Below are 26,228 nucleotides of genomic sequence, written 5' to 3'. Positions count from 1 at the left end.
TGTTTCTGTTGTATGTACTTATTGTTGTTCCCTGTCTGTTAGCCATGCGAGTATTTGTATGGCTGCTCCAAGCTGGATCAGAGAGGGAGAAGGGATCCAATGCTTCCTTTCTTCTAACTGGGACACTATCTAACAATAACAAATCCTACATCACCTCTCCTCCACCCCCCAAAAATTGCTGCTAATATTACTGAAGTTATTCAAGAGTTTTTGAAGTGTAATCTTGGTACTGTTAAGAGATCCCAGCTGCTCAAGTCCACTATTACACTTCCCCCTACATAATGTCAGCATGTCTGTTTGTATAGCTGCCTAACAAATTGGATAAAGCGATGCTGCTGAAAAATTGCCTCTGTTTTTGGCTTGCTAAGCTACATTTTACCCAGTCAGTACCCTGATTGTGTTCAGTTTTACAGGCACATGTGGTAGCATAGGGAGGCACAGCATAGTGATAAAGGGAGAGCAGAATTTTTTTCAGCAGAAATGCTGGCTCAAAGTAATTTCCATCCTCTTGAGCTATGGATTTACAAGTTGGACTAAAAAGAAATCAGAAAATAGGCTGATTTGAAGAGGTCAAATCCATTCTGAATTGTAAAGTCAACACAAAGTATGTCATGGTAGTGTCACGTGAATTCTTGTTTTTTTAGGGTGTGATGGAAGAACTTACATTTCATGTACTTACTCTATATGTAGCTTTCATATTGAAATCGCATTTTTTTGATGGTGTGATGAATATGTTTCAGGCTTTTTGTCTTTGTGTACAGATTTCTTAGTGTCAGTAGCTTTATCTATGCATTTGAGAGTGGTGTGTTTGATGTAAAACAGGATTGGCCTCGAGTTTTACAATTCAACCTTAAATAACATATATGAGTGCAAGTGATGAATTGGCATAAAGACAAGCTTTTCCCAATTTTAGGAGTATTCTTGGGTGTCTTAATTTTTAGATAGTTATAAAATGTTCTTTCATACTGCTTTCCTGATAGTGAAATACTTTTCTGAAAGAATGCAGTAATGTTAGCACCTAATGACTTGGAAATTTGATATATCACTCAGCTTCTATGTCTTCCAGGTTTTGCATCACTTAACAAAATTGCTGAGGTTCTGTGTAGTTACGAAGGAAAGAGCTGATCTTTTTCTTTCCTGTTGAAATTAGGTGTTCAGATATCAGGTGACTTCCAACAGTTTCCAAGTTAACACTCATCTTTTATTTATGAAAAAACACAAATTATCAGTTATGTTAGTTTTGGTTCTAAAACAGTTACTGAACTACAACAGTAAGAGCTTTTTCTACTAGAGTTCAACTTCTGTTGTCTTTTTAATGCTAAGAAAGGATTAGTTTCTCTGAAGTGAGCAGTGCACAGAACTAACTGAAACTGTATTGTTTTTAAGTGAAGCAAATAGTAATCACTTTCAGTGATTATACATTCTCTACAAAGTCACATGTTGATTTATCTTGTTTTTTTCTAATTTTATTTCCATTATGAGTTGATTTTTGTCATGTGCATATTACTTTGTCTTGATCACCAAACAAACTTGCAGGAAACAATTTTGATTTCATCAAAATTTCTTTTGCTGTGCAAGCTGCAAACTTCAGTTTGAAAAAAGTAATTGTTATACCTAGTAAAATTCTGGGCGCTCTTCTCAGCAGCATTCTATGTGAGATTAAAGGCTAATTATGTAATCTGCTTTAGTTTGTTGTTCTCACCTTCCCTTTGGATAGATTTGATTTTTGGCTACCTTTATATGCTTTGAGAATGACTTTTAAGCAGCACTTACAGTGATGATGTGGTTGCAACTATTTCAGATGATTGTTACAGCAAGAACGTGGAGTGTACAGATAGATCAGATCAAGCATTTGACCATTTAATTGCCAATTATTTTCAGGGATCTTGGTTCTCCTCAGCTGTTTTAATTCAATACAGGATGTTCCACTTCAGTCCCTTTTATTTTCCTGAAAGCTAAAAAAACAAGCAAACAAAAAAACCAACACAAACAAACAAAAAAACTCTTGCAGGACAACAACGATACTCTGTAATGCAAACAGCCATCATCATAGGAAAAAATACGTAGTCAGAATGGAAAGCTTATATCGTTCATACATGTTTATTAAAGATCTAGGATTGTCTTGCAACTTTTTAAAACTGTCCTTTTATTCCCATATAGGAGATGATTTGCTTTGGAATATTTGTCTATTAAAGGAAATTGTGCTTGCTTTTTTCCTTGTAACTCTTTTGAAAAATTATATTACTTTCCTTCTGTCTCCTTTCAGAGAATGGACCTTGGAGAATGTCTGAAGGTGCATGACCTGGCATTAAGGGCAGACTATGAAATAGCATCCAAAGATCAAGATTTCTTCTTTGAGCTTGATGTATGTATCTTGTCTTGGTGGAGAGAAAGCATAACTTGTGTGCCTAGAAGGATAAACTGAGCAACAAAAGTTAAGCTTTGGTGCACAAAGAAGGAGAACTTATGTAAAGTAGCTTTGTAAGTGGAGGCAGAGAAATCCCTCCACAGTTATGGGAACACTTACATGCTTCCTCATGATTATATGCGAGTATTATGTTTGTATTGGTAGTCATTCCTAGGTAGAACAGTTAATATCCTTTCACAAAAATAATTATCATAAACCTGTATGCTGTCTTAGTGGTAACAATTATCAAGCAAATGTCATGAATGCTTTGAAGAGAGGCTTAAATTCTCTATTTGTTAATAAAAATGTCATTTTCTCTTGGGAATAACAAATTACATGCTGTGTCTCAGTACACCATAGTTTGAGTAATACAGTTCCAAACTCCCAGCTAGGAAGTCTGTCCTCAGTGCAGATAAAAAAAAAAAAACTTGGGGTGGTTGTTGATTGGGGGGCATGGTGTTATTTATATGATGTTATTAATATGATTAATATTAATATGGTATTATTAATATGATTAATAGCTTAAAAATGAGGGGAAAAATGTTACAGTATTGCATGTATTGGCAGGATGAGGTGAACCTAACTATCCTTTGAAGAATTTTAATACGTGTTATAAATGCTTACTGCTTTTACAGGAATAAGACTTAAGACAGATTCATTTCCAAGTTTCTGCAAATACTTCAGAATTTTGACAGTGTGCAGACTTGTTTTTAAAATGTTAGTGTATATTAATATATGCGATTATATACCATAAACAGCTAGGTTTTTGTTTTACTCAAGGTTTCACTAAGAAAAACTCTGAAAAGTTAGCCTTAACTATGAAATTTTTAAGGATAATGAAATAGTCATGTTCTTTACAATGTTGATTGATGTTCTTGTTGATGTTTTAGGCAATGGACCACCTGCAGTCGTTTATTGCAGACTGTGACAGGAGAACAGAAGTGGCTAAGAAAAGATTAGCAGAAACCCAAGAAGAGATCAGTGCTGAAGTTGCAGCTAAAGTAAGCATGTAAAACTAATTGCTGAAGGGTTTTTTGGTGGTCTGTTTTTCTAAGGAACCAAATTTAGACTTTGGCAGGCTATCCCATCTGAGAATTCATGCTGATTAAGGATAAAAATAAGTTCTATAATAAACACATAAAAAGCAAAAAAAGATGCCTCAAACCTGTTTCTAAAGCAGGGAGAGGAGAAGGCATGGAAGAGACCTCTTTGATATTCTTGAGCTCAGAGAACTTCAATCTCTGTGACACGATGCCACACAAATGTTAGTAATTCTTGTACTTTTTGATCAAAAAAATCATTTTTTCTGCAAATACATGCACAAGCCAGGAAGAATGGTTGTATGAATACTGATTTTGCAAGACAGCAGTGTGAATTATTTGGAATCTATGAACAAAATCGTTCTCTGGAGTTGCTACATAGTCTTGGTAACCCAGCCTTTCTCTGTGTGTTTTGACATGAGGCAGTTCTGTTTCCCTTGAAATGAGGAGGTTACCTATGCACGCTTCCTTTAATTTCACCCTACGGATTTTGCATATAATAATACCTCAGTATTAGTTCAGATGCTTTTCCATAATTAACTTAAAAGCATTTCCTGCATTGAGCCTTTTCTCTTTTAAGGCTGAACGAGTTCATGAATTGAATGAAGAAATTGGGAAACTACTGGCCAAAGTAGAACAGCTGGGAGCTGATGGAAATGTGGAAGAATCTCAAAAAGTAATGGATGAAGTGGAGAAAGCCCGGGTAAAGAAGAGAGAAGCTGAAGTAAGTTGATTGTGTAAGGTTTGGGGGATAGAGAGGGCAGTATCCCAAATTAAATTGGCCAGTAACTGTGTAGTGCAAGATGCCTTAGCTACTGGCACTTCCTTAGCTAACTGCTTTATATAAACCAAGGAATTTGCTTTGTGGCATCCTGTTTGGGAAAAGTTTCTGCCTTCAAATACACTCCTTTACTATTAAATTATACTAATTTCCACTGATGATGTGTTCACCTTAGTTTAGCTGTACTGGCTGGTAACATCTGTGGACATGACAGTCATGTCTGTGTGTGTTGGACTTGCTCATCTCGCTGGGTCTTGCGACTCTTGCTGTGGTAACCCCACTGTACATTGGGGTGTGCTGGTGTGTGGCTCATATTGGAAAGCTTCAGTAAGGGGAGCCATTTCAGACCCTGCTAAGTTTGTTTTCATTGAAAGATAGTCAATGGCTTGTGTATCAGGCACGTCAAAGTAGTCTTTGTAGTAATGTTCGGATGGCAAATCTTGTCAAGAGCTTTTTCTATATCATATTTCACCAAGATACTTAAATTCATAGAAACAAACATCTGCGGTTGCTTTAATGGTACCAGAGGGGTAGCTGGCAGTCTTGCTTGTCTGTCATCTGAGTGTAGGTAAATTTTGCTTAGATAACTTGATGTTTAATTAGCATCTAAAATGCAGGTAGATTTCTCTTGTTTTAAACTGCATTCACAAAGAAAACATACAATATTTCCATAATATGTTAACATATAGTAATTTTTGTGTTAACATGTATTCAGTATGTTGTCTGTGAAATTTACTCATTGTTCTAAGCAGTATAATCTGAAATAAAGATAATAATTGCTCCACTTTGTTTAATTTGCAAAACCATTTGGTAATGTCCTGTTCTTACTATATCCAATCTTCAAAATGAGGAACCTGCACTTCATCTTAATGAGACAGTTAATTTATGAATGGTGTGAATTAACTAAAGGGTGTGCTAATTTGTTTTGAATTCTGTCATAAAAATAATACACTCTTGGTAAAAAAAATCATTTTTGTATTTGTGTGCATTGAGAAGTAAGACTAACAAGTTTGCTTTTTCTAGGAGGTATACAGAAATTCTATGCCTGCCTCTAGCTTTCAGCAGCAGAAGCTACGGGTTTGTGAAGTGTGTTCGGCCTACCTTGGTCTTCATGACAATGACCGACGTCTTGCTGATCACTTTGGAGGAAAACTACATTTAGGATTTATTGAAATAAGAGAGAAGCTTGAGGAACTCAGGGTAAATCATTCCTCTATTTCGTGTGTGTGCCTGTTCTCCTACTTAATAAGGTAGTCTTAATGGGATCTCTGGCTGTGTGATTTTTTTCATGTTACCTTTTGAGATATTTCATTAGTCTATAAACACTGAACATGTTAATCTAATACCAATTACCTAGATAATTTGATAAGATGGCCTCACTTGGACTAGTTGTGTTAAAACACCTGTTCATAGTAATGCATCTTGGGAACAAAGAGTGCAATTCCACTTGTCAAATGGAGAACTGTATTCTGAATTAGTGTTGTTGGAAGTGTCTGTGTCTTGGAAGACTTGGGAGATAGACAAATGAACTTTACCTTACACCAGTTTATTGGATGAAAGTAATAATGAGACTCTTGAAAATACATGAACATGTGACCCTAAGGGAGTGATATTTTATCCCTTAATTAGGGATAAAATGTTAATAGGGCTGTTGTTGATATGCTGTGCTCAGTTTTGGTACCAGTAAAGAGCACGTACATAAAGAGAACAGTAATTCATAGCAAAGGATTTCAAAAAGATCTACAGAAATGTTTGGAGCTTCAACAGCCTGCTGTATGGTGAAAGACTACAGAAACTTGTTTATTTTATCCAGACATATTATTTCATAGGCACCAACAATGTTTTTTTTTTTAAGTGGTTATCACAGCTTTTAAGCTTGACTAACAATAGGTGAAATGAGTTCCAACAACTTAAGGCTGTAGCTATCCAAAGTCAAAATCGAAAAGGGTGTGTATCTTGAAGTGAGGCTAACTATTAAAATAATTGTTACAGGGAGGTTGCATGTTCTCCATAGCTTGAAGTTTTGAATCCAGTTGGAATATTTTCTTAAACAACGCTACCTTGACCAGAAATCACATGCTTGAAGAAAGACTTACTGGAATTATATTCCAGACTTTCGGTATCCAAGAGGATGGATTTGGACGCTTATGCCATTTATGATCTTAATATGCAGATTCTGGACTTTAAGGCTCAATTAAGCATGTTGCTATAGAAATCACTAAAGAGAATCGCTAAATGGATTGAAGCCCTAAAGCAAGGAATATTGCTGCTGAATTTGAGTGAATTGGCTTGGTTTTCATAATATTCCAGCTGTCTTGCATGGATACTGTGACTTACCCTTCGGAAAGCTCAACTCTTTCTATTAACTATATTGGCAATTTAGGCTCCTAAATACAGTTGTTGTAATTCAAGCCTTAGATACCTAGAGGAGATGTGTGTTTCCTCTCATACCTACATGAAATTATGCAGGTTCATTTGAAGAAACCTTGCTTGTAGTTAAACTACTGATACTGTGCAAGGAAGTAGAGAGATAATTTGACGTAAAGGGGCTAATTAACTGATTATTTACAACCTTTGGAAAAAATATGCATGGATAATTGTCACATTCCCAAAGCATCAATAAAATAATCTTTTGAAGTACTTCTCCTAACAAAAAAGAAAACAATAATTATCCCCTCCTTCCTCAGAGCTCTCCTCAGAGATCTAATCAAGATGCTGCTGGGGCAATTCCACATCTCAGAAGAAGGTCTTTACAAAGAGTTGAATTTCTTTCATCATGTCCAGAAGGTGGCGAGACTTGGGTTTGGCCAGATCTCCAGTTGTGAGTTCCATATCTGAGGGCCCTCTACTGAGCGTGCCTTGTCCCCAGTAGTAGTGAGTTCAACCTGGGGGCTGTCAGCTGAAGCATCCTTTCTAATTCTATGTGTACTGTTCACAACACAGAAACAAGTAGCCTCAAAACTAGGTATCAGCCCAACCAAGTCCATTAAGACTAAGAGTTTCTTTATTTCAAAGGATAGCTGAGGGAGTTAATGAAATTCCTAACTATCCCTGTTCTAATTCCCTTCTACCTTTCCCCAGTAGCCAAAATATGATAGGTTTGGCATGGAAGCTTTCACATTAAGACATGACTTACTGCTCTGAATTCCCCTTCATGAAAAAACTTAATGTAAGTTTACATCTTTCAGGTCCTGGTGTAACACCCACGTATTTGCTGCAGCTCTTCTGCAATAACTTGTGTTTCTTGAAAAAATACATATATATACTGAGGAAGAGAGAGGGAGAAATATACACAAGGGAAAGAACTGAATATTAACTGTCTAGATTATTTTTATAGCTTTTACACCTTCATTTGAGAAATTTTGAAGTGTAACTTCAATGAATACATTCATTTTCTTTTAGAGGATTGTGGCTGATAAACAGGAAAAACGAAACCAGGAGCGCCTGAAACGCAGAGAGGAGAGGGAAAGAGAAGAAAGGGAGAAACTGAGAAGGTAGGGATCCACTTTAATTGCATTTACATAATGTCCTATATAAGTTTAATAGAAAAACTGCAGTATACTTCATGAACGTTTGTTTTTCATAAATCTGCAGAATCCTGAGTTTCCGTTCCTTGGAAACTTAAAAGTATTGAAAGAGTTAAGCATTGAATTCACTTAAAACCTAAATTATTTTTATATAAAGTCTTTTCTTTAAAAACTACAAATACCAGTGTCTCTACACACTTGAACAAAACTCGAACAAATGCCTTTTACATGTGATATGTTTCTCAGGTATGTACCTTGTTTTGAGATCTGACAGGTGTTAACATTTTTCCTTATTGGGAATAGTTGAATAGTATTGACTTCAGCAAAGTAATTTGCTGTTTTTTATGAAATACTGTTGTTTCAAGGCTTTGTGAGGGTAGGGTTGAATGGGATCTGAACTGCAGTTCTCTTGACATACTGTCTTCAGAAGCTAATAATGAATATTTTGAAATCAGTTGCAGTCTGATAGTGTGTCTTACAAGAAATAAGGGAGTACTGGCTCTATTTAACAGTAAGCTTTTCTTATTGAAGGGGTGTGAATTAAAAAGTGGAGTAGATATCCTACCCTTAATCCCTCCCAGACACACACACATGCGCGCGCGCGCACACACACACAAAAGCACAAAACAGAGTTGTTGGGGGATCTATTTCCTGATAAATGTGTTGCAAAGATGTTAACTTGAAATAAAAGGCCTTTAAATTTTTTGTTAGTAAAATGAGAATACAGTAAAGGCTCAACTAGTCTGACTTATTACTAAACTGTACTTTATATTTGGTAACGAGACTCTGTAAGAAAAATTGATTCACCATTTTCCATTTGTTTCAGGTCAAGATCCCACAGCAAACATACCAAAAGGTATACAAATCTGCAAACGAGAAATACCACCAGTGATGCCAGCCTTTCACAAGCTGGAACGTTATAAATTTGTCTAGCCTTATTAATTTGAGATGTTCTTCACAGAAAAAGCATCCTGTTACATAGTCATCTCTGTGTGCTTATACAGCATTTAGCATTTCCTGTTGAGCTGTTTGTCTATTTTGTGGCTACTACAATGCAACGTTTTGTCCCTGATAACATTTGGAACACAGAGAATTACTTTATTCAAAACAGATGCTTGTGTTCAATACCTTTTGGTGAAAACCTGTGTTCTTAAAGCACAAAGTGCTATGTTAACTCCTATTTATATTGCCAGTTTTCTTCTTACCCTACAGTTGAAAGTCACCAGTGAGATATTACTGCAAGGTGATTTAAAAAAGAAAGAAAATCAAGAATTTATATGGTGTTTAGTACCTTCCAGGCTATTTTTATTGCAGTAGCTATGGGGAAAGGGTATAGTTCTAAGTTCTGGGAACATCATAATTACACAGCTGCTGCCAGATGATCCCTGTCACTGCATCACAAAATTGCCCTGATAAATGCAAGATTTTAAAACAAAACAAGTATTTTTCCTTTCTGAAGCTTGACTTGACTATGCTGTAACCATAAGTATAATCATAAATCAACTGTAAAATTGTCTGACTTAGTTAAAAAAAAAAAAGTTTGTAACACGTCAAATGTTGTTCTCCCCTCTTTGTTTGCCTGTGATAGGGCAATGCAGTAGGTCTGAACACTACAGGTTATTCTCTGTACAAATTTGCTTGTGCATCGAGTGTGTAATATTCAAAGTACACTGATAGAGTAGCTAGGTGAATGCAGTGTCTTAATTCCTTTCTGTTTTAGATCTAGGTCCCGAGATCGCCGCAGACATCGGTCTCGCTCAGCCTCCCGGGAACGAAAGAGGAGAACTCGCTCCAAGTCCCGTGAGAAACGCCATCGCCACAGGTCTCGCTCTAACAGCCGCAGCCGGAGTCGCAGCCATCATAGAAGCAGGCATAGTTCCAGGGAGAGAAGCCGAGAACGCAGCTCCAAAAAGAGGTAAATACTGGTCTGGAAACAAATGGCTTTTCCTACATGCATGGTCAGATTTTTTTTTGCGCTAAATGAAGTTTACATTAAATACTTAATAATTTATACTTATTTTGAGGCTGTCTCAGATTTTGGTTATACCCTTTGTATATTTATGATTTAATATATAGTAGTGATTTTTTTTTTGTTTAAAAATAAAAGTAATAGGTCTGTGTATTACTTCTGTTGTGAAGGAGTGATCCAGGGTATTGCTGTCAAGCTAATAAATCTACACTGCAGGAAAGCTGGTAGTAAAGTGAAATAACTGATCTCCATTTGAACTTAGGGATATAAGCAGTTCTAACTGTTATCCATTTAGTTTTCCCTTTGGGCTCTTATTCCCAGTGGTGGAACCCATCTGTTGTGTACTGCGCTAGATAAAGACAAGTTTATACGTGCCATTAAATAAAGTTGTTGTATCAAATATGAAGATACTGCTTTGCGAGGAAAGTGGCTTGATCCCTTGTTGAAAGAATTACTGCAAAGAGCAGTCTGGGGCAGCTGCTTTTGAATGACTTGATTGCTGTCTTCTCCTGAGGGTTGCTGGCTTATTTTAGATGAGTGAGGTAAGCATAATTTAGAGTGTTAGAATTGCAAAACAAGGCTTCTGGTAGGGAGGCCTGCTCATAACCAGGATTCCGTTCTTGTAAAGGTCAGCCACTGAGACAGAGATTTGAGTGCAGTGTAGTAGACAGGGTGCCTAGTCTTAAAACCCTGACAGATTGTTGGCTTAATAGAAAAGAAGAGATCTAGTTTGAAATGTCCATACATGCAGGTTTTAGAATTCAAATGATTTAGTAGTTTTACCTCCAAGGATGGAGAAGTATTTGTTGAATTTATTCAAGTGTGCTCTCCGCCCTAAAGGTGAGTTTTCTTCTTTCTGGATTAGGTGACTCTAGTCCCACTGTGTTCTGTTAAGAGAGCATAGAAGACAGAGTTGGTCCAAGCCTTTTGTTTCCTTCTTTTTGTGGCATATGAATAAAACATAAATGTTCAGCACTCTAGTTGATATAATCAGTGGTATTTAAAATTCTTCAGTATGTTCTTCACTGTCCTAAAGTCAACATTTCACACTCAGCAATTTCTGCCTTCGTTCATCATGGTTATCTTTGAGACTGCCATTTCAAGGTGGTCACAATGGCAGATTAGCAAATCTTCGCTTCAAACTTGTAGTTTTTCAGTCTTAAAACAGACATTTTAATTTGTATCAACACATTTGTTCACTTGGACAAACCACTGCATAAAGTATATGCTCAAATTGCCTTTAATACTTTGACATCAAAGTCCAGCCTTGCAAGACTGAATTTCAGCACTTAGAGAAAATTATACTGGTGGATTGTTCTGTCATTCTCATCATAGTTGTTCAAACTCTCCAATTTGATAAGCACAAGACAAATGATGCATTATTTTTGTATGTTGGCAGAGAAATCTGTAAGAATAAGGAAATGGCATGAAAACATTTGACTATTGGTGCTATCCATATAACGCTAAACCTATCAGCTGCCAAAGATTACCTGAAAAAGGACAAGGTACTTTGAAGATGAAATCGGTGTCCTTTTACAAGATAGTATTAAAGGATAAGCCCTTCAAGCTTTGTTTGTGAATGAGTAAAAATACCAAACTTCAGGGCACAAGATTTCAACCTTATGAAATTCAGTACTGGAAATACTTCTTCTGATGCCATTTCCCAACCTGAGAGAGACCTGTGTTAGAACAATCCTTAGCACAGATAAGAGTCTTTGACTACTGTTAAGTTGAGGAAGGTGTATGCTATCATTAGTAGCTCATATGTCTTAATTCTTTAATGTCAAACAATACTTGTTATATTTAAATTATGTAAATTGTGCTTTCAAGAGGCTAATGTGTCCTTACAGCTACGGTCTTGCTTCACTGGAGCCAGGATAATGATTGACCTTGCAGCCAGCCTCGATGCCTCCTTTTATAGGTGCCCTTCTAGCCGTTAGATCTGCTTTTTACATGAATGTGAGGAAAAGTCTTCCTAGCAAATACAATACCACTGTTGATGCCAGAATCCAAAATAAACCTGAACTTGTAGGCTCAAACATATCACACTTCTTGTTTCTTAAGGACTCTTTTTCTAATCCAAGGAAGTAAATATTGCCAAATCCTATTTTTTAAATATTTTTTGAGTATTTTCTTAAAATGCAGATATAAAATACCTTTATTCAAACCTGTCTTCCTTAATCTCAAAAGATTCAGTTGTCCAAGGGATTGTGGCCAAGTATAGTTTGGAAGAGAAAAGACACACTCCAGCAAGTTGCATACTTCAGGAAGGAGTCCTCCTTTTTTTTTTTTTGAGTGACATAACCAAATAAAGTAGGATCTGGAGACTGTGGTGCTTTTGCCAGATCACCGAACAGCAGAGTGACATCAGAAGCAGTAGAAGGACTGCTGAAAGCTACAGCAGTGGCAGCACGTGCTGCTGTTAACTCTAAGGCCACTGAGAGAACTGTGGAGTTGTGGCTTCTCTATGGGAAGAGTCACAACGTTTTATGCTAACCTAAAGCCCTCAGTGTGATTTTTTGGGGCTTGGTTAGAGTAAAATACCCAATAGCATCATTAAAGTTCTTGCAGGCTGCTGACTCGTGTTCTGAAAGCCATTTAGATGCTTGTGTCTGTGTGCTTGAGCCCACTTGTAAGAATTTATATATCAAGGGCTAATGACGTATGTAGATACTGTATGGACAAAGAGTATCCAAAACCATAAGATAGGATTTCACGTCACCTGTTTTTAGATGACTAGGTCACATGTTAAATCTCAAGAGTCCCGTTTACAGACTCATCTGACATATTTCTGCGTCTGTTTTAAAGTAGAAGCTTCTAGGGCATGATTTGTCTCATTCCTTTGCTTAATGTTAAAGGAATCTGGTTATCTTAGATGTCTATACTGCAGAGATTTAAAGCTGGGTGAGATAAATACTCTCAGCATTTAGACAAACATGTTTTTTAAAATATTCTTCAGGTTCTGGCGGACAACAGAATGAATGTTCTAGCCCTATTCTTATTCACTGCAGTGGTAGTGAAGTTTTCTCATTTTCTTTCTTGTGAGAAGAGTGCCTGGGGTTGATGACATATCGCAGACCTATGCTTTTAGTCTCTTACCTGTTGGAAGAATTGAAACTGGCTACATTATACCCTGCTTTCCTAGATCTCACACTAAACTGACAAGGCTACTTAGGATTTTTGTCCAAGGTCACTTACATTTTTTGTCCTCAGATCCAATGCAAGCATCCACAAATGCTGTCCTGGAACCAGTATCGCATGTTATAATGTGATTCATAATTGTTGAACGTGACAGTACAGATGCTGCCCCACATATCTTGCAAATGCAGGATTTCTGATGAAGCATCTACTTCGTTGTTTGGAGATAATCCTTACTGAGCATTACAGAAAATGTAAATCTAATAGAGGCTCTGATTCTAAAGGCTATCTATACCTTGTCCTTGGGAAAGGTAGGAATGGTATTTTAGTTCTGAGTCTCCTTGTAGTAATATTGTTTGCTAAAGGGATTATATAAACTCTCACATTGTTGTGCAAACATCCATTAAAGCCGGACTTCCTTCTTGTCACCTGATTAGAGCCTCACCTGTATGGAGCAGTGGGACAGCTGGACAAATGCATCTCGTATTCTCCAAAAACGTATTGAATGAAAAGCCAAAGCTGTTGATGGCTTTGTATCCTGTCTGTCTGCCTATTCTAGGATTAATTACTAAAATTAGTCTGAGTCAGCTGATTTGGGAGCATTGTTACTTCTGCAGTAGACATGTAGTTCAAAATACTTGGGAAGCAGCTATATTAACTCTAGTATTAACTTATTAATTGGCATGTAGTGTGTGGTATGGAATTACTGTCTGTATTTCAGCACTTGCAAATGCTAAATCTTGTGAAACACCACGCTGCAGGAGAAGTAATCTGTTTATCTGGGAAACTATGAGAGGTCGCTTCTTTGTAAGCTTATAAAGGGACACTTATTGAAGAAGCATTTTGGAGACTTCTGGTTTGAAGCTTTGAGGTAATGACAGTAACTTACTCCAGGTGGAAAGAGTACAGTCTACTGTCCAATACAGCAGATATTTTGTCTAAGAAATTAGTAACTAGCTTTATGCTAGGATGCTATTAAGATTTTTCTATGAAAGTATGAATTTGATTTTTTTTATGATTGCAGGACATCTTAAAATGAAAATGTAATATTTTTTCAATGACAAGCTTAGGTGCAGGCAGCTTATTTAATTTAAACTTTTTTTGGTGCGGGCAGCTCATTTAAGTTAAACCCATGTAGAATGTTTAATGGAACAGCTCTTTCAGGCTTCTTTGTAAAGGTTTTGGAAATGCCTGTCATCACAATAACATATCTATAAAGAACACCACACCGACCTTCTAAAATCTTCAAGGGATGATTCTTCTTACAAAAACTAAGTGGAGTGCAGGTTCTAGATGTGCTTTTGGTCATGTAATAGCCTCCTTCAAGAATCTCTGCAAGTTAATTCCCCCTTTCTTTTGATCAAATTCCCATTTTTAAGTACGCTTTAAAAAAAAATTTGTAACTTTGATGCGTGAGAGATGCTAGTCAATTTTTCTCAAGTTAAAAACTGCATATGAGAAATTCTGGTGGAACTTCTGACACTGCAAGGTTGAGGATGGGAATTGAAAGTAAGAGATTAAATGAAGCATATTGACCTTAATCTGGACTCTGTAATAAAAGTAGATTAAATTTTGTCCCTACAATATTTGTGTTTTGCAATTGAAAGTAGGGAAGGAAGAGAAGTAGAATGACTTCTGATGTTTTCTCATATATGACATAAATCTAATGTTGTGTTGGAATAAGGAGAAAAATATAAAATCAGAATGCTGTTTGACCGCTATGCATTCGTGACTAATGAAAATTCTCAAACTTACTGCACTTTTCAGATCCTCAAAAGAAAGATCTTCGAGAGACAAAGAACGTTCAAGAGATCGTGATAGAACATCACGTGATAAAGATAGAAGCTCAAGAGAGAGGTCACCGCGAGATTTCAAAGACAAGAAACGTTCTTACGAAAGTGCTAATGGCCGATCAGAAGACCCAAGGAGCTCAGAAGAGCGTGAAGCAGGGGAGATATAACTGGCTGTGTATATTCACCTGATCTCTAGCTTCCTATGGAGTTGCATACTATGGTTTAGTTTACAGTTGTTCAAAGGGACACCAGTGAGCAGTTTGAGACACTGATCCAACTATAGGGTAGATGTACAGTATATAAAAGTGGTTATAACTAAGTCAGAATTAAACCCCATTGATTAATGATGCCTAAAGCTGGGTCCTGGACTTCCACCAAGTTGTAAAACTTTCCTGAAAGATTTCTCTTTATTCAGGACAACAGTTTTATGTACCAAGATGCAGATCTTAATGTTTTTAATCTCCTTTCCAATACAAGTTAGTGAACAAATTATATTGTACTACTTGCCTTGGGTGCTTTTGAACCTTTATAAATTCTCCAATTCTGCTCCAGTCAAAACAGCAGCATTGAAAGGTTGTACTTTGGGGGAATTTTTTTTTGTTTGCTTTTTTGTAAGAGGGTGGGTGGATGGATATTAACTTTTATTCTAAGGTTATGTTCCCAGTGATTTTTTTGTTGTTGTTTGGGAACCTAGGAGTTGATTACAGTGGGAGCATTTAGACAGGAATATGTGCTGGAGAAAGCTGAAATGTCTTTTTACAGTGCCTATTTAGACTTGGAAATTGAACAGCTGTTGCATTACATCTTTTTTTTATTTCTACTTTTGAAATCAAAGCCAGTCCCGTATCTGTACCACTTGATTGGTATGTGTTCAATATATTTGTTTTTTTTCCATAAGGACTCTCTGCTTTTTCTTGTGGGGTGTAAATGGCACATCCTTAATTGTATTAAAAGAAACAAAGCAAACAGCAGCAACAAACAAAAACTTAAGAACAAAAATAAAAAAAAATAAAAAGGAAAACCACATTGTCGATAACTTAACGAGAATGTACTGGTCTCTTAGGTGATTACTTAGCAGTTCAGTCGCTTAAAACCTAACATACGGTTATTAGAGTTTCCAACATGCTCTAGGAGAAGCAGTCTCTGTGATTCTGACCATTCTAAGATCTGTAGGGGCAAAAATGTGGAATTATAATGATCATGGCACAACCCCTAACTCCTTAATGACTTCAGTTTGAAAAAGCATTACTTAGTTTAGGTGCAAGCTGCCTTTACGTAAAGGGCTTGCAGTGGGTTCAGTTGGACTGAAAGTGCTTTGGGATGTATAAATAATTCAGGCATGTCCTACCATCACGCAGAAGAACTTGGTAACTTCCTGAGATGGCACCAGTCAGTTATATAACATTAAGAGCAGTGTTTGCAATGATTATTGGCATTTTCAGCAGGTTCTGAAAATATCTCCTCTACCTGTCCTAATCCAAGGGCCTCTGTAGGCCAATTAATCATGGATATATAATACAGCTGTGAGCTCAGTGTGCGTTTATTCTACAGTGTCTTTTTTGTAGCATTTGGTTTTCATTATAGTCAGAACATGTGGGTGATAATTTCCACAGTAGATAATTGAGAGCAGTATTTCATTTGGCTTTGAAAGCCAGAACAGGACCTTTACATCTCTGCAAGGACTTATATCCAACATGGTTTATATTCTCCACTTCAAATTCACATCTGTGTAAGCTTCTGTAGGAATACTGTAATAATGATGGCTACCTACTTGGCACTTTTTTATTCACCCACTTCAAATCTGAATGTGGGTTTCCTTCCTGGGAATGTCTTGTGACTTCCTCTGAGGCCCAACTGCATGACAAATGTAAGGTACTGGTTTTTGTCCCTGTGGTGTGAGCACACTGCAAGTGCTTGCTAAAATCTATTGTCACACTGTTGTTAATGGAGTTCTAGCTGTTAGTGTGACTTAGTGTGACAAAAGGTGAATAGTCATTTCTAAATGCATCTGCTATAGCAGGATTGCAGATGAGTGGATTGCTAGTTCCTGGAATAAAAACATTCCAGAAGTACTGAGTACCTGTCTCCCCATGCATTCAGTGACTAGAGAATGCTGTGTTTAAAAAGCAAAAAAATATATATATACACTATGACAAAATACGGCTTAGACTCTTTACTACTAGCAAGTTCTGGATAACATGCCATTGATTTTACAAATTCCTCTTAACCCTTTTGTAATTAAAAAGGTGAATATATTTAGAATTAGGCATTTCCTTATAGGTTTTCCTGGGGTGGTGTGCTTCACAGTATACAAGGGCTGCACAAATACTAAGCAGAGAGAAGGTAAGTCTTACTGCTTGTTCCAAATTACACGTGGAAATATTGCCTCGTGCCTGAAACAAGGACTGGAGTACAGTTAGGAATAGAACCAAATTAAGGTGACTGATAATGCCCTTTCTTCTGAAGCAAGAGAGCTGAAAAATCTATCAGTAAGCAAGACTGCTTTAACTGCACGTGTAAGTAATGGTCTTACACTCGTCCATGAGAAACAAGCTACATTAATTTCCATGAGGGTGACATGGTCTTCAACTTCCCAGTCTCCATTAAATGGTTCAGCAACTGCTAAGTCTTATCTTCTGGTCTAGAACTAGGTCATATGCATATGCAAATACAACGGCCAGGTCATGGAAGAGAGAAACCACTCAACCCAGGAACCCTGCTCAAGTATGTCCTATGGATAGGGGCGTACTAACTTCATGTCACACTTAGTCCATACTAACTACAGCTTCCCATACTTAACCCCCAAGCCTATTTGCCCAGTTTTTCTCCCTTCAGGTTCTTGCTTGGCTGTTGATTCTTAGAAGATGGAGCCTGGGTGTTTGCACTTTCTGCTTGCACATCGCGTTGCCAGCAGATGTCACCATTTGTGATGATGTGGAGCACCCAGTGTGATAGCATGGTGCTGTCACACCTAAGGGCAGAACTTGTGCTAGATACAACTCCAACCTGCCCCTTTATGTAGGCAGCGTGGGTTGAGTCCGTTTCTATTCACCAAGAGCCAGAGGCAGGGTGAGAGACCTGCAGGAAATCTGGGGCTGTGCTGCTGTGCAGCGATGTGTTGCTGGCAGCACACAACATGAGCTCTTCGCAGAGAGATCTCAAAGGTATGCGGCTTTCTGAGAGGCCCTGAGAGCTGGGTGTGCTTGAGGCCATCCTTCTGAGGAAAGCACCTTTCCTATCGAGCAAGGAAGCTTACTGCAGCCTGGGAGCTCCTGAGTGAACCTGAGGATGCTCGAGCAGAGCATTATTTGAGATTTTGCTGACTGACACAGTTAAAGCTTCATGGCAATTTTTTTACCAGACTGCAGGTGTACAAATAAAGCAAAAACTGGTAGTGTATTCCACTTATTTAAAGCGTTTGAAATAATGTGACCCTGCAAGCATTAGATGTGTCTCAGAGAGCTCTCACACTGGATTAGTCAAGGGAATGAAAAGTAACATGGTATGTAAGATGGTACGTGGCGCCTTACCAGAAACCAGGTCTCCTGAGCGTGCCTGAGGTGCTTTTCCTGCTGGAGCAGAAGGGGCTGCGTGGCGGGGCGCTGACATCTCTGAGCAAAAGGGGCTTGGCCTGGCGCAGCCGCCTGACGTGGCCCAGCAGCGGATTCACCCGTGGAGCTGGCAGAGGGCACCCTTCCTGTCTGTCCTCTTGCCTTGTCACGGATCTGGGATTTACCCTCCTGTTGCTACAGCACAAACCATAGCCCTGGATCCTGTCTGTCCAATCTGTTTCGCACCAGTTCTGCTCCTTCTGTTCTGCCCCAGGGGTAACGAGACAGAATGCATGTACCGACCCCCCAAAGCCTGTGCGAATGTGTATGTGATAGCCTTAAACAGCCCTGGGGATGGGATTAGGCGTTTAGCCGAGGGGAGAATGGTTGCAACATATTTTGAGGCACCTGGGGCCAATGCGAGGCAGCTAAGGGTGGGTACGTACCCCGCGTGGCTACGGCCAGATTTTAGCTATGGCGAAAACTAAGAATTGCAATGAGGCTCTTCCGTGGTGCAGAAAATGACTTGGTGTGTGCTGCCTGCATAGCTGAGAGTGACGATGAATGCAGTCGCGGTCAGCATTAAACAAAGCGTAACTGCAAAATGAGCTACGTACGTGCCAGAGGTGATGGCCCTGTGCGCACCTGCAGCGCTGACAACCCTTCAGTTTTGCTGTTCATCCCACATTTTGCATGCCACTTTCATCAGGATAGCTGCCCTTTGTTCAGCAAGTAGAAGAGATTGCAGTCCCTTCCCACCTCAGCCATTCTGTGATTCTCGATGCAGCGGCTTATAAAAAGCATCATGACCCTCCGTGAGTCTCGTGGTTCTTGCTCTTCTTCTGGCTTTGATCACGTGTTTTCTGCCTGCTTCTTAGCAATAAATTTTTGCGCCGTGACTGCTGGTGCAATTCTTTCATTCTTCTCACTAAGACCTGGAGCTTTGGCTTTCACTACAGCCTGCAGAACCAGGAAAGAGTGAACTGCTGGGCAGGAGCTGTATCAGCAGCCGGAAACAGGAGAAGAGAGGAAGAAATGTTTGTTCCTACCGCCAGCTCTTCTCTTTATCCTTGCTTTCCCTTTGTGGGCACACAAGGGACAGTCACACAAGGGCAATTACAAAATTCCCTCCTGGCTCTGGCTTTTCTCCTCCTGTTACTGGGGTGACCATCGTCCCGGGTGGCTTTCCAGGCTCTTGGCAGTGCTGCCCCCTGCGCGGCAGGCAGGCAGGATATTCCCACAGCAACACAGGGGTGGCAAATGGCCCGACCAACAGCAGAAGTCACTGTCACCATACAGCCCCTTCCCAGGCTGAAATCATCTGCCTAATGCTGACTGTAGCGAAGTATCGATGGCAATGGGCAGTAAGGAGCGCAAAGGCTAAAAATTGTTCATGTTGCTGGCTCGGAGAGGCTGCGTGTCCATCGCTAGACGGTGATAAGTGGCTTGGGGGCTTTGTATCTAACCGCTGCAACTTCTCAGAGTGCTGCCATCTTCCCAAGCTAAAGCTGGTTTGCAGCAGAGCAACGGGATAAAGAACTGCTGACTTCCATCAGGGCAGGGCAGCGGCTGCCTTGATGGATGGTGGGAGCATAATCGAGGTGTCAGCTCTGACGTTTCGCAGCCATCGTCGGCCTTGTCCTGCAGTTCTGCCTCTGTCTGTAATGCAGCGCAGAGCTGGATTCCACCGGGGAGCTGGGTGGAGATCAGCAGCACCAGCAGCCTGCCCCTGGCTCGCCTGCTCCCGGGGGGCTGTGCAGGGGGAGCTGCACCGCAGCAGTGCTTCCTCCTGGGAAATGCTGCCAGGGATGCCAGAAGTCTGGGCTCTCCGAGGTCAGCGTACAAAATATTGCAGAACAACAGGGCTGCTATTTCTACTGTCCACCAAGGAAACAAGTGGTTCAGTCTGGGATGCTGCTGGCTCATGCTGGGGAAAAAAAAATTTAAAAAATCGCTCTTACGTGACCTAGGCTTGTTCGATGCTGGCCATACGCAATCTGAGTAGGGTAACCATGCCCCGAACTGGCTCAAATCCACTGCACTGCATACGCCAGGAGTGCTTTGGTATGGCAGTTGAGGCTCTGCCGCTCCTCTCCTGCTCTAGCAGAACCTCCCTGGCACCCAGCACGGGGCAGAAACACTGCGGCATGTTCCTGCCAGGGCCGTGCCCTCACCACCCTCCTCCAGCTGTGCCATCGCAGCTGGGCACACGGATGCCCGGCGAGTGCAAGTTCCTGCTTTGTCACTACAGTGGATGATTTTTTCAGACTTCTGTCACTGATTTGCCTGTGTTCCTTTATTTCTTTTCTATTCCCTGAATTTTACCAAAGCTGCCCCCACCCCAGCACCTGTAGGGAAGCACTGGAAGGTCTGAGTTCACTCATCAAAGCTGATGAACTGAATTTAAGTACATCTTTCTACAGTGTTTAGGTTATATTTTAAATCAGAAAATTGTTTGCTCATCTCTACAAGATCAAGTTTTACCTGTGGGGATGCTTTATTCCTCCAGCTACATGACTGAAAAGCATTTGGATTTTAATTAGCCCAGGTGATAAATGTCGTCCATTAGCTCCCTCTCACTCCCCTTCCCCTCTGTGGTATTTTTCATGTGTTTGCCCTAGTCTGGCTTTAGATACAAACTTAGCTGATTCAAGTTGTCACGGGCACTTGTCATACAACCCATGCTACGTCACAAATTTGTTGTCTCACTGAGACCTTTCTCTCTCTTCTTAAGCCCGAGCTTTTTTAAATGAGCCTTATCAGCCACTTATCAGCCACTGTCAGCCGCTGCTGTCAGGACCCTGTCAGCTCAGGATGCCGATGGCAAGGAGGAGCCTGCCATGCCAGGCATCCATTTCATGGCACAGGGCATCTTCATGTGCATTACAATGCATAAATAAAAAGGGGAGTCACTTTAAGCATTTCAGAGTGTTGAATTTACTTGTGCTGCCTCTAAGGGATTTGAGATTTTGAAGATGCTGTGCAATATGCTTCCCGTTCTCCCCTAGCAGGGCAGAATACTGCACCCTATACAGCAGCCTGCCCTATCCTCCCTCTCTGGCAAGAGTTCATGGTCTGAACTTTGGGGTTTCAGCATCCTTTGCCAAACAAACGGGATGGGTAAAGGAAAACTATGCATTGGATGAAGAGGAATTCTACGTTTTTAACCATTTACAAAATCATTGAATCATTGTTTCACTTTCATTTTCACTTCATTTCCTTTCCCACCATCCAAGGAGCCTGCTTACTGCGAGTGTGATGGGTGTCTAGGTGGTGGCTTGAGCTGGTTTTGGTACCCCCAGTACCACCAGTATCCGTGCACTGTAACCAGCCACCGCTCCCGCAAGGCCTGTGCGTTGCAAGGGCCTTTTCCGCGCCACAAAGGAGAGGACGCACCAGCTTTCGTTTTGTTTATTGTGTTACACTTAAGCAAAACGGAATGTGGTTATTTGCATTTATCAGCTGATGATTTCACCCCGTCTAAGGAAAAGCAATTAAACAGTTCTGGACTCGGTTACTGCTGAAGGGAGACGCAGGCCTTGCGGCAGGAAAGGTAGTGTGGGTGACAGTGAGCTGGGTGCTATTGTTGTCTCCTGGGCACATGGCCAGAGCAATTTTCTGGAAGTAGCAGCAGGAAATGCAGGCGCTGGAGATGTCCTCACCTGCACTGGAAGCTGCTCTGAGTCACCTCTCACCAAGCTGGGGGACTCCATTGACTTGCCCAAGTTGGGACTTGCCCCGTCTCTTTTTCAGATGTTAGTCTTCTCCAAACACGGAGCACTCCCCCCTGCTCCCATTGCTGCAGTTCAAATGTGAAACTCCCATGCCTCTTAAAAAATGACCTCTACAAAGTCCCTGACCCAGGAAATGCTTCAAAATGGTCTCCTGCTCGTCATTGTTGAGGATGGAAAGGTAAAGAGCTGCTGGTTCTCTCTCTGGGCTGTTGCTGCTGAAAGAAGCAAGTCTTCCAGGAAAAGCAAGCTTCAAGTCTTGGTCTTAAAATGTAGTCTCCAAGGACTGTAGCCAGAGGAGCCCACTTGGAGCACCTCAGCTGCAAGGCACGTCAGGATTTGTTTGGCTTTGATGTATCTGCGGTTTTCATTTAACTGTGGAAACTCAGTGTGCTACAGAAATTATTGACATTAACACCTATCTTATATATTTTTTGCTTTTTTTACTTTTTCGCTCTTCCAACTGTGGCTGGAGGCCCAAAAGCAGCGAAACAGTGCTAGTGAGAAGTTTGAAGAGGCTAGAGGTTGCACTTCCTCACCAACCCACTTCTTTGTAGACGTTGCTCAGGTGAGTGCAGATTTCATTGGTCACCTTCTCAAAAGAGGCTTTGCAGTCTCCACCAAATTTCTCCTCCATCAGCTGCAAGATGATGTCACAGATGATCTAAACAGGGAGAAGGGAAGAAACAGTGTGAAATTTCCTCCATAATAAATGGAGTCACGATCAAACATATTTTTAAGTTGTGGTTTTTGAAGAATGGAAAGGGGGTACAAAAACAATTCAGGAGCATGTAGCATGCAGAACTGGAAATAGGTTGTGGGAAATTAGATGCATCATAGAATTCACCCCAAATTGCAGTCACTGTTGTATTTTTAACTACCCCATCTCTCTTTAATGTTGACTGCACCGATACACACAGTCACTTGAAGACTTAAGAAGAGCCAAATGCGCTCTGCTGGTGACTTCAAGTGGACTTGGGAAAGCCATTTGGTCCTCTATGTATCATGTGTGTTTGTTTAGTGATGGCAATGCTGTTGCTGTTGTTGCTCAATAACAGGTGTTCCAGTTGTCTTGGAAAAGCTCAGTTCCTGATATTAGAAAAAAATAGACATCATGGACTGAAGTTCAGTGTAAGCTGCTTTTCTGTGTCTTGTGATTAAACGACAACTGTGTGGGAATCCTGTTGCACTGAGAAAACCTGCTACAACTCATGGGCAGCTCTGCAGCTCCCACCAGCGCAGACCTGCTTGTACATCAACTGCTGCACAGCCTTCTTCCCAACAGATGCCAGACATCTCGTTCCTGCAATCTTCCGACATTGACCATCTCACCTTCCACTATCTCCACTCTCTGAGGCCTATATATATTTACATATACAAAGTCTGTTTTCTTCAGCTCTTCCCCTCCAAGGGGAGGACATCATTCCATCACTACTATACCCCCCCAAAGAAGATGGATGCTGGCTCACCCTGAAGTTTTTGGGGTCAACCTTGAGCTGGGTGGCATGTTTCTGGCCGAGTGGGTTCAGTATCCCAAGAAAAGCTTCAGTGTTGTCCAGGTGTTGCACCATGTCATTGATGGCAGTGAAAACCCTCTTGCCATGGCCCCTGACCTGATCCGACTGTTTCATCTCTTCGGCAGAGTCCATGCCTTTGAAGTGTGTGAAGTAGGACTTGGTATCTGGGTGCTCGGTAAACATCCTGTTGAGAAATGAGAGAGGGCTTAATTTGCAGATTGAGGCACCAATGCAGACACGAATTCATGTGCCAGGCCTTGTGTTATGTATTTGTTGGCCTTTTTCCTTCCCTTTATCAGAAAAAATTTCTCTTTCCTATGCACTTCTTTGTTCTCCTTTGCCCTTCCCAGCCATGCATGATCCCTGTGCCCACAGCAGCCTGACCCCGCCTTGTGTCTCCCTAAGGCACTCTGCTCATTGCTTCTTAAAACCACTGCCCTTGCTGCTGGCCTCTGCTCTGCTGAGAGGGTCACTCATAGCAGTTTGACCAACTTTATTTTTGCTCCCGAGTTTCGCTTATTTCTTCACAAGGATGTGCAACTGGGGCTCCCCGTCCTAATGCCAGGAGGCACCTGAAACTGTGCTATCTGCCTGAGGTAGTCTGCCTGCCCTGTCCTGAGTTTACTCCACCGCTTCTGAAGCAAACACCTCTTCGGAGTTAGGTGGAGATACAATCCACAGGGACATGGGAGCGCATTCAGGCAGGGCAAGTGTGATGGTGGACAGTCACAAGGATGTTCTGGACAGCAGATGTCTCCAGTTTGGTCTTAATGGGTATTTTCAAGGAGAAACCCAACCACTGTTTTTCTTAGTTAACCCCTTCCTGGAGTCCATCCCAGAGCTTTCCTCTGCCTGTGATGGATTATTGTTTGTGTACTCAGTACTGCTCATTTCATTTATTCAAATGTAACACAGTTCAATGCCTTTCATAAAGAATTGTCTTTTATAATATCTCAATTACAGCCACTTCGGTCAAGCTCTTAAGAAAACAGGTTACTTTGTTGGATAAACCAGTTATCCGCCTAAAACAGCAATAGAAAATTCCAGATTGCATTTCACAGAATCACAGAATGGCTGAAGTTGGAAGGGAACTCTGGAGGTTATTTAGTCCAAGCCCCCTGCTCCAGCAGGGGCACCCAGAGCAGGCTGCCCGGGACCATGTCCAGGTGGACACGAAGATCTCCAAGAGGGGAGATTCCAAAATCTCTCTGGGCAACCTGTGCCAGTGCTCAGTCACTCCAACAGTAAAGAAGTGCTTCCGGATGTTCAGAGGGAACCTCCTGTGTTCCACTTTATGCCCAGTACCTCTTGTCCTGCCACTGACAAGAGCCTGGCTCCATGCTCTTTGTACCCTCCCTTCGGGTACCTATAGACATGGATAAATCCCCTGAGCCTCCTCTTCCGCAGGCTGAACAGCCCCAGCTCTCAACCTCTCCTCACAGGAGAGGTGCTCCAGTCCCTTCATCAGCCCTCTGTTGGGCTCTCCCCAGTATGTCCATGTCTCTCTTGCACTGCAGGGCCCAGAGATTCTCTAAAGGTCGGGCTGGGTCTGTAGGAGACTAACAATAAACCTTCTACAGTAAAACACCCTCAGGAGCCAAACCACTGGATGCTAACATTTAATAACTGCATTTCTGACCCTAACTGTCCTCAGGGTATGTAGACCACAGAGGGAAAGAGCAAAGAATAACATTTGTTGAGGCACAAGGTGTGATATACAAGTAGACCAAAGGTAATGGTAAAGGTGTGCTAAACAGAAAGAGTATTTGGGCTGACCAGTGCACATGGAGGTGATGTAAGTCCCACCTGAGAGAGGGTATGTGAAAGTTGAATAGAAGAAACGTGTGTCTTATGGAAGATGAGAGGAAAACAGGGTGAGGGCTAAAAGAGGAACGATCATAGAAGGGACAAAATACAGTGATACAGACGAGTTATAGACTGGAAAGGCTGAAGGGGAATCACAAGAGAAATACTGAGGATATACATGTGAAAAAAAATCATCCAAGTAGTTCAGAGGTAAAGGGAAATTGGGAAATAGGGCCAATGTTTTGTTCCTGTTCTGTTTTATACCATACCTTATTTTCTTTATCTTAAATACATCACTATTTACTGGGGGGTTGGTAGGGTGCAGTAAAGAAATCATTCCAGTCTCTTCCTCCTTTTCCAGCCCCCTCCTCCCTTTCCTTTTGCTTTTCTTTGTATGGATCCCCCCTCTGCGCTGTTTCCTCCCTGAAGCGGCATAAACCACAGCAAACCAAAATGTTTCAGGAGAGGGCTGCGTCAAACGCATCGAGAGGTGCTTCTAGGTGGCAACTCCATCCTTCTTGCCGTTCCTGGCTGAACCCTCTGCGGTAGAGCGGGGTAGGCTCTTTCCTTACCTGACCAGCACTGCTGTCCCGTTGTCCTCGGCATCCACATACATCTTCTCCCAGGCACCACGGGCACTCTGCACCTCCGCTTCAGAGAAGGGCATGGTGGAGGAGATGCTGGTGAGGAAGGGCACAGAAGGAGAAGGGAGAACAGGGAGGCAGTGATGGGGTGGTTCTGCTCCAGGGCTCTCTTCAGGGCTCTCTAAATACTGCCCTGGGGATTTAAGAGGTCTTGAATGGACTCTTTGTCTCCATCCCCATCGGTCACATTTCTGCAGGCTTTAGGGCTGCCTAATCACTTTTAATCAGGAAATAAAGCAACCACATGAGGAGGGAGGCCTAGCACTCAGGCCTGGAGTCCAGAGCCAGGGCAAAGATCTTGATGTCTAGGAGAGAAGGGAAAAA

General features: G+C 41.0%; 2 protein-coding genes across 5 annotated transcripts in view; one reads left to right on the top strand and one right to left on the bottom strand.

Annotated features, from left to right (window-relative positions):
- The window catches only part of LOC310902682 (putative RNA-binding protein Luc7-like 2), a 33,637-nt gene extending 17,961 nt beyond the window's left edge, over nt 1-15,676 (top strand). For 2 of the 4 annotated variants that reach the window (XM_083844596.1, XM_083844594.1), the window contains 8 exons: nt 2,267-2,365; nt 3,298-3,408; nt 4,028-4,171; nt 5,252-5,428; nt 7,631-7,722; nt 8,582-8,611; nt 9,476-9,670; nt 14,630-15,676. In XM_083844596.1, coding sequence (XP_083700722.1) covers nt 2,267-2,365; nt 3,298-3,408; nt 4,028-4,171; nt 5,252-5,428; nt 7,631-7,722; nt 8,582-8,611; nt 9,476-9,670; nt 14,630-14,822 — 1,041 coding nt within the window. In that variant the 3' untranslated portion in view covers nt 14,823-15,676. The remainder of the gene's footprint in view (nt 1-2,266; nt 2,366-3,297; nt 3,409-4,027; nt 4,172-5,251; nt 5,429-7,630; nt 7,723-8,581; nt 8,612-9,475; nt 9,671-14,629) is intronic. The other 2 variants (XM_083844597.1, XM_083844595.1) reach the window with 1 other exon arrangement.
- Nucleotides 15,677-22,123: 6,447 nt separating this feature from the next.
- LOC310881049 (cytoglobin-1-like) lies at nt 22,124-25,927 on the bottom strand (the record flags this gene model as incomplete). Its single annotated transcript, XM_083797747.1, has 3 exons — nt 22,124-22,601; nt 23,407-23,638; nt 25,833-25,927. The coding sequence occupies 3 exons, from the start codon at nt 25,925-25,927 to the stop codon at nt 22,473-22,475; spliced, it is 456 nt and encodes a 151-aa protein (XP_083653873.1). The 3' UTR covers nt 22,124-22,472.
- Nucleotides 25,928-26,228: the final 301 nt, after the last annotated feature.

This window comes from Anser anser (assembly GCF_964211835.1).
Source record: "Anser anser genome assembly, chromosome: 1".
NCBI lineage: Eukaryota > Metazoa > Chordata > Aves > Anseriformes > Anatidae > Anser > Anser anser.
Note: the sequence above shows the minus strand (reverse complement) of the source record. Positions and strands in the feature narration are given on the sequence as shown.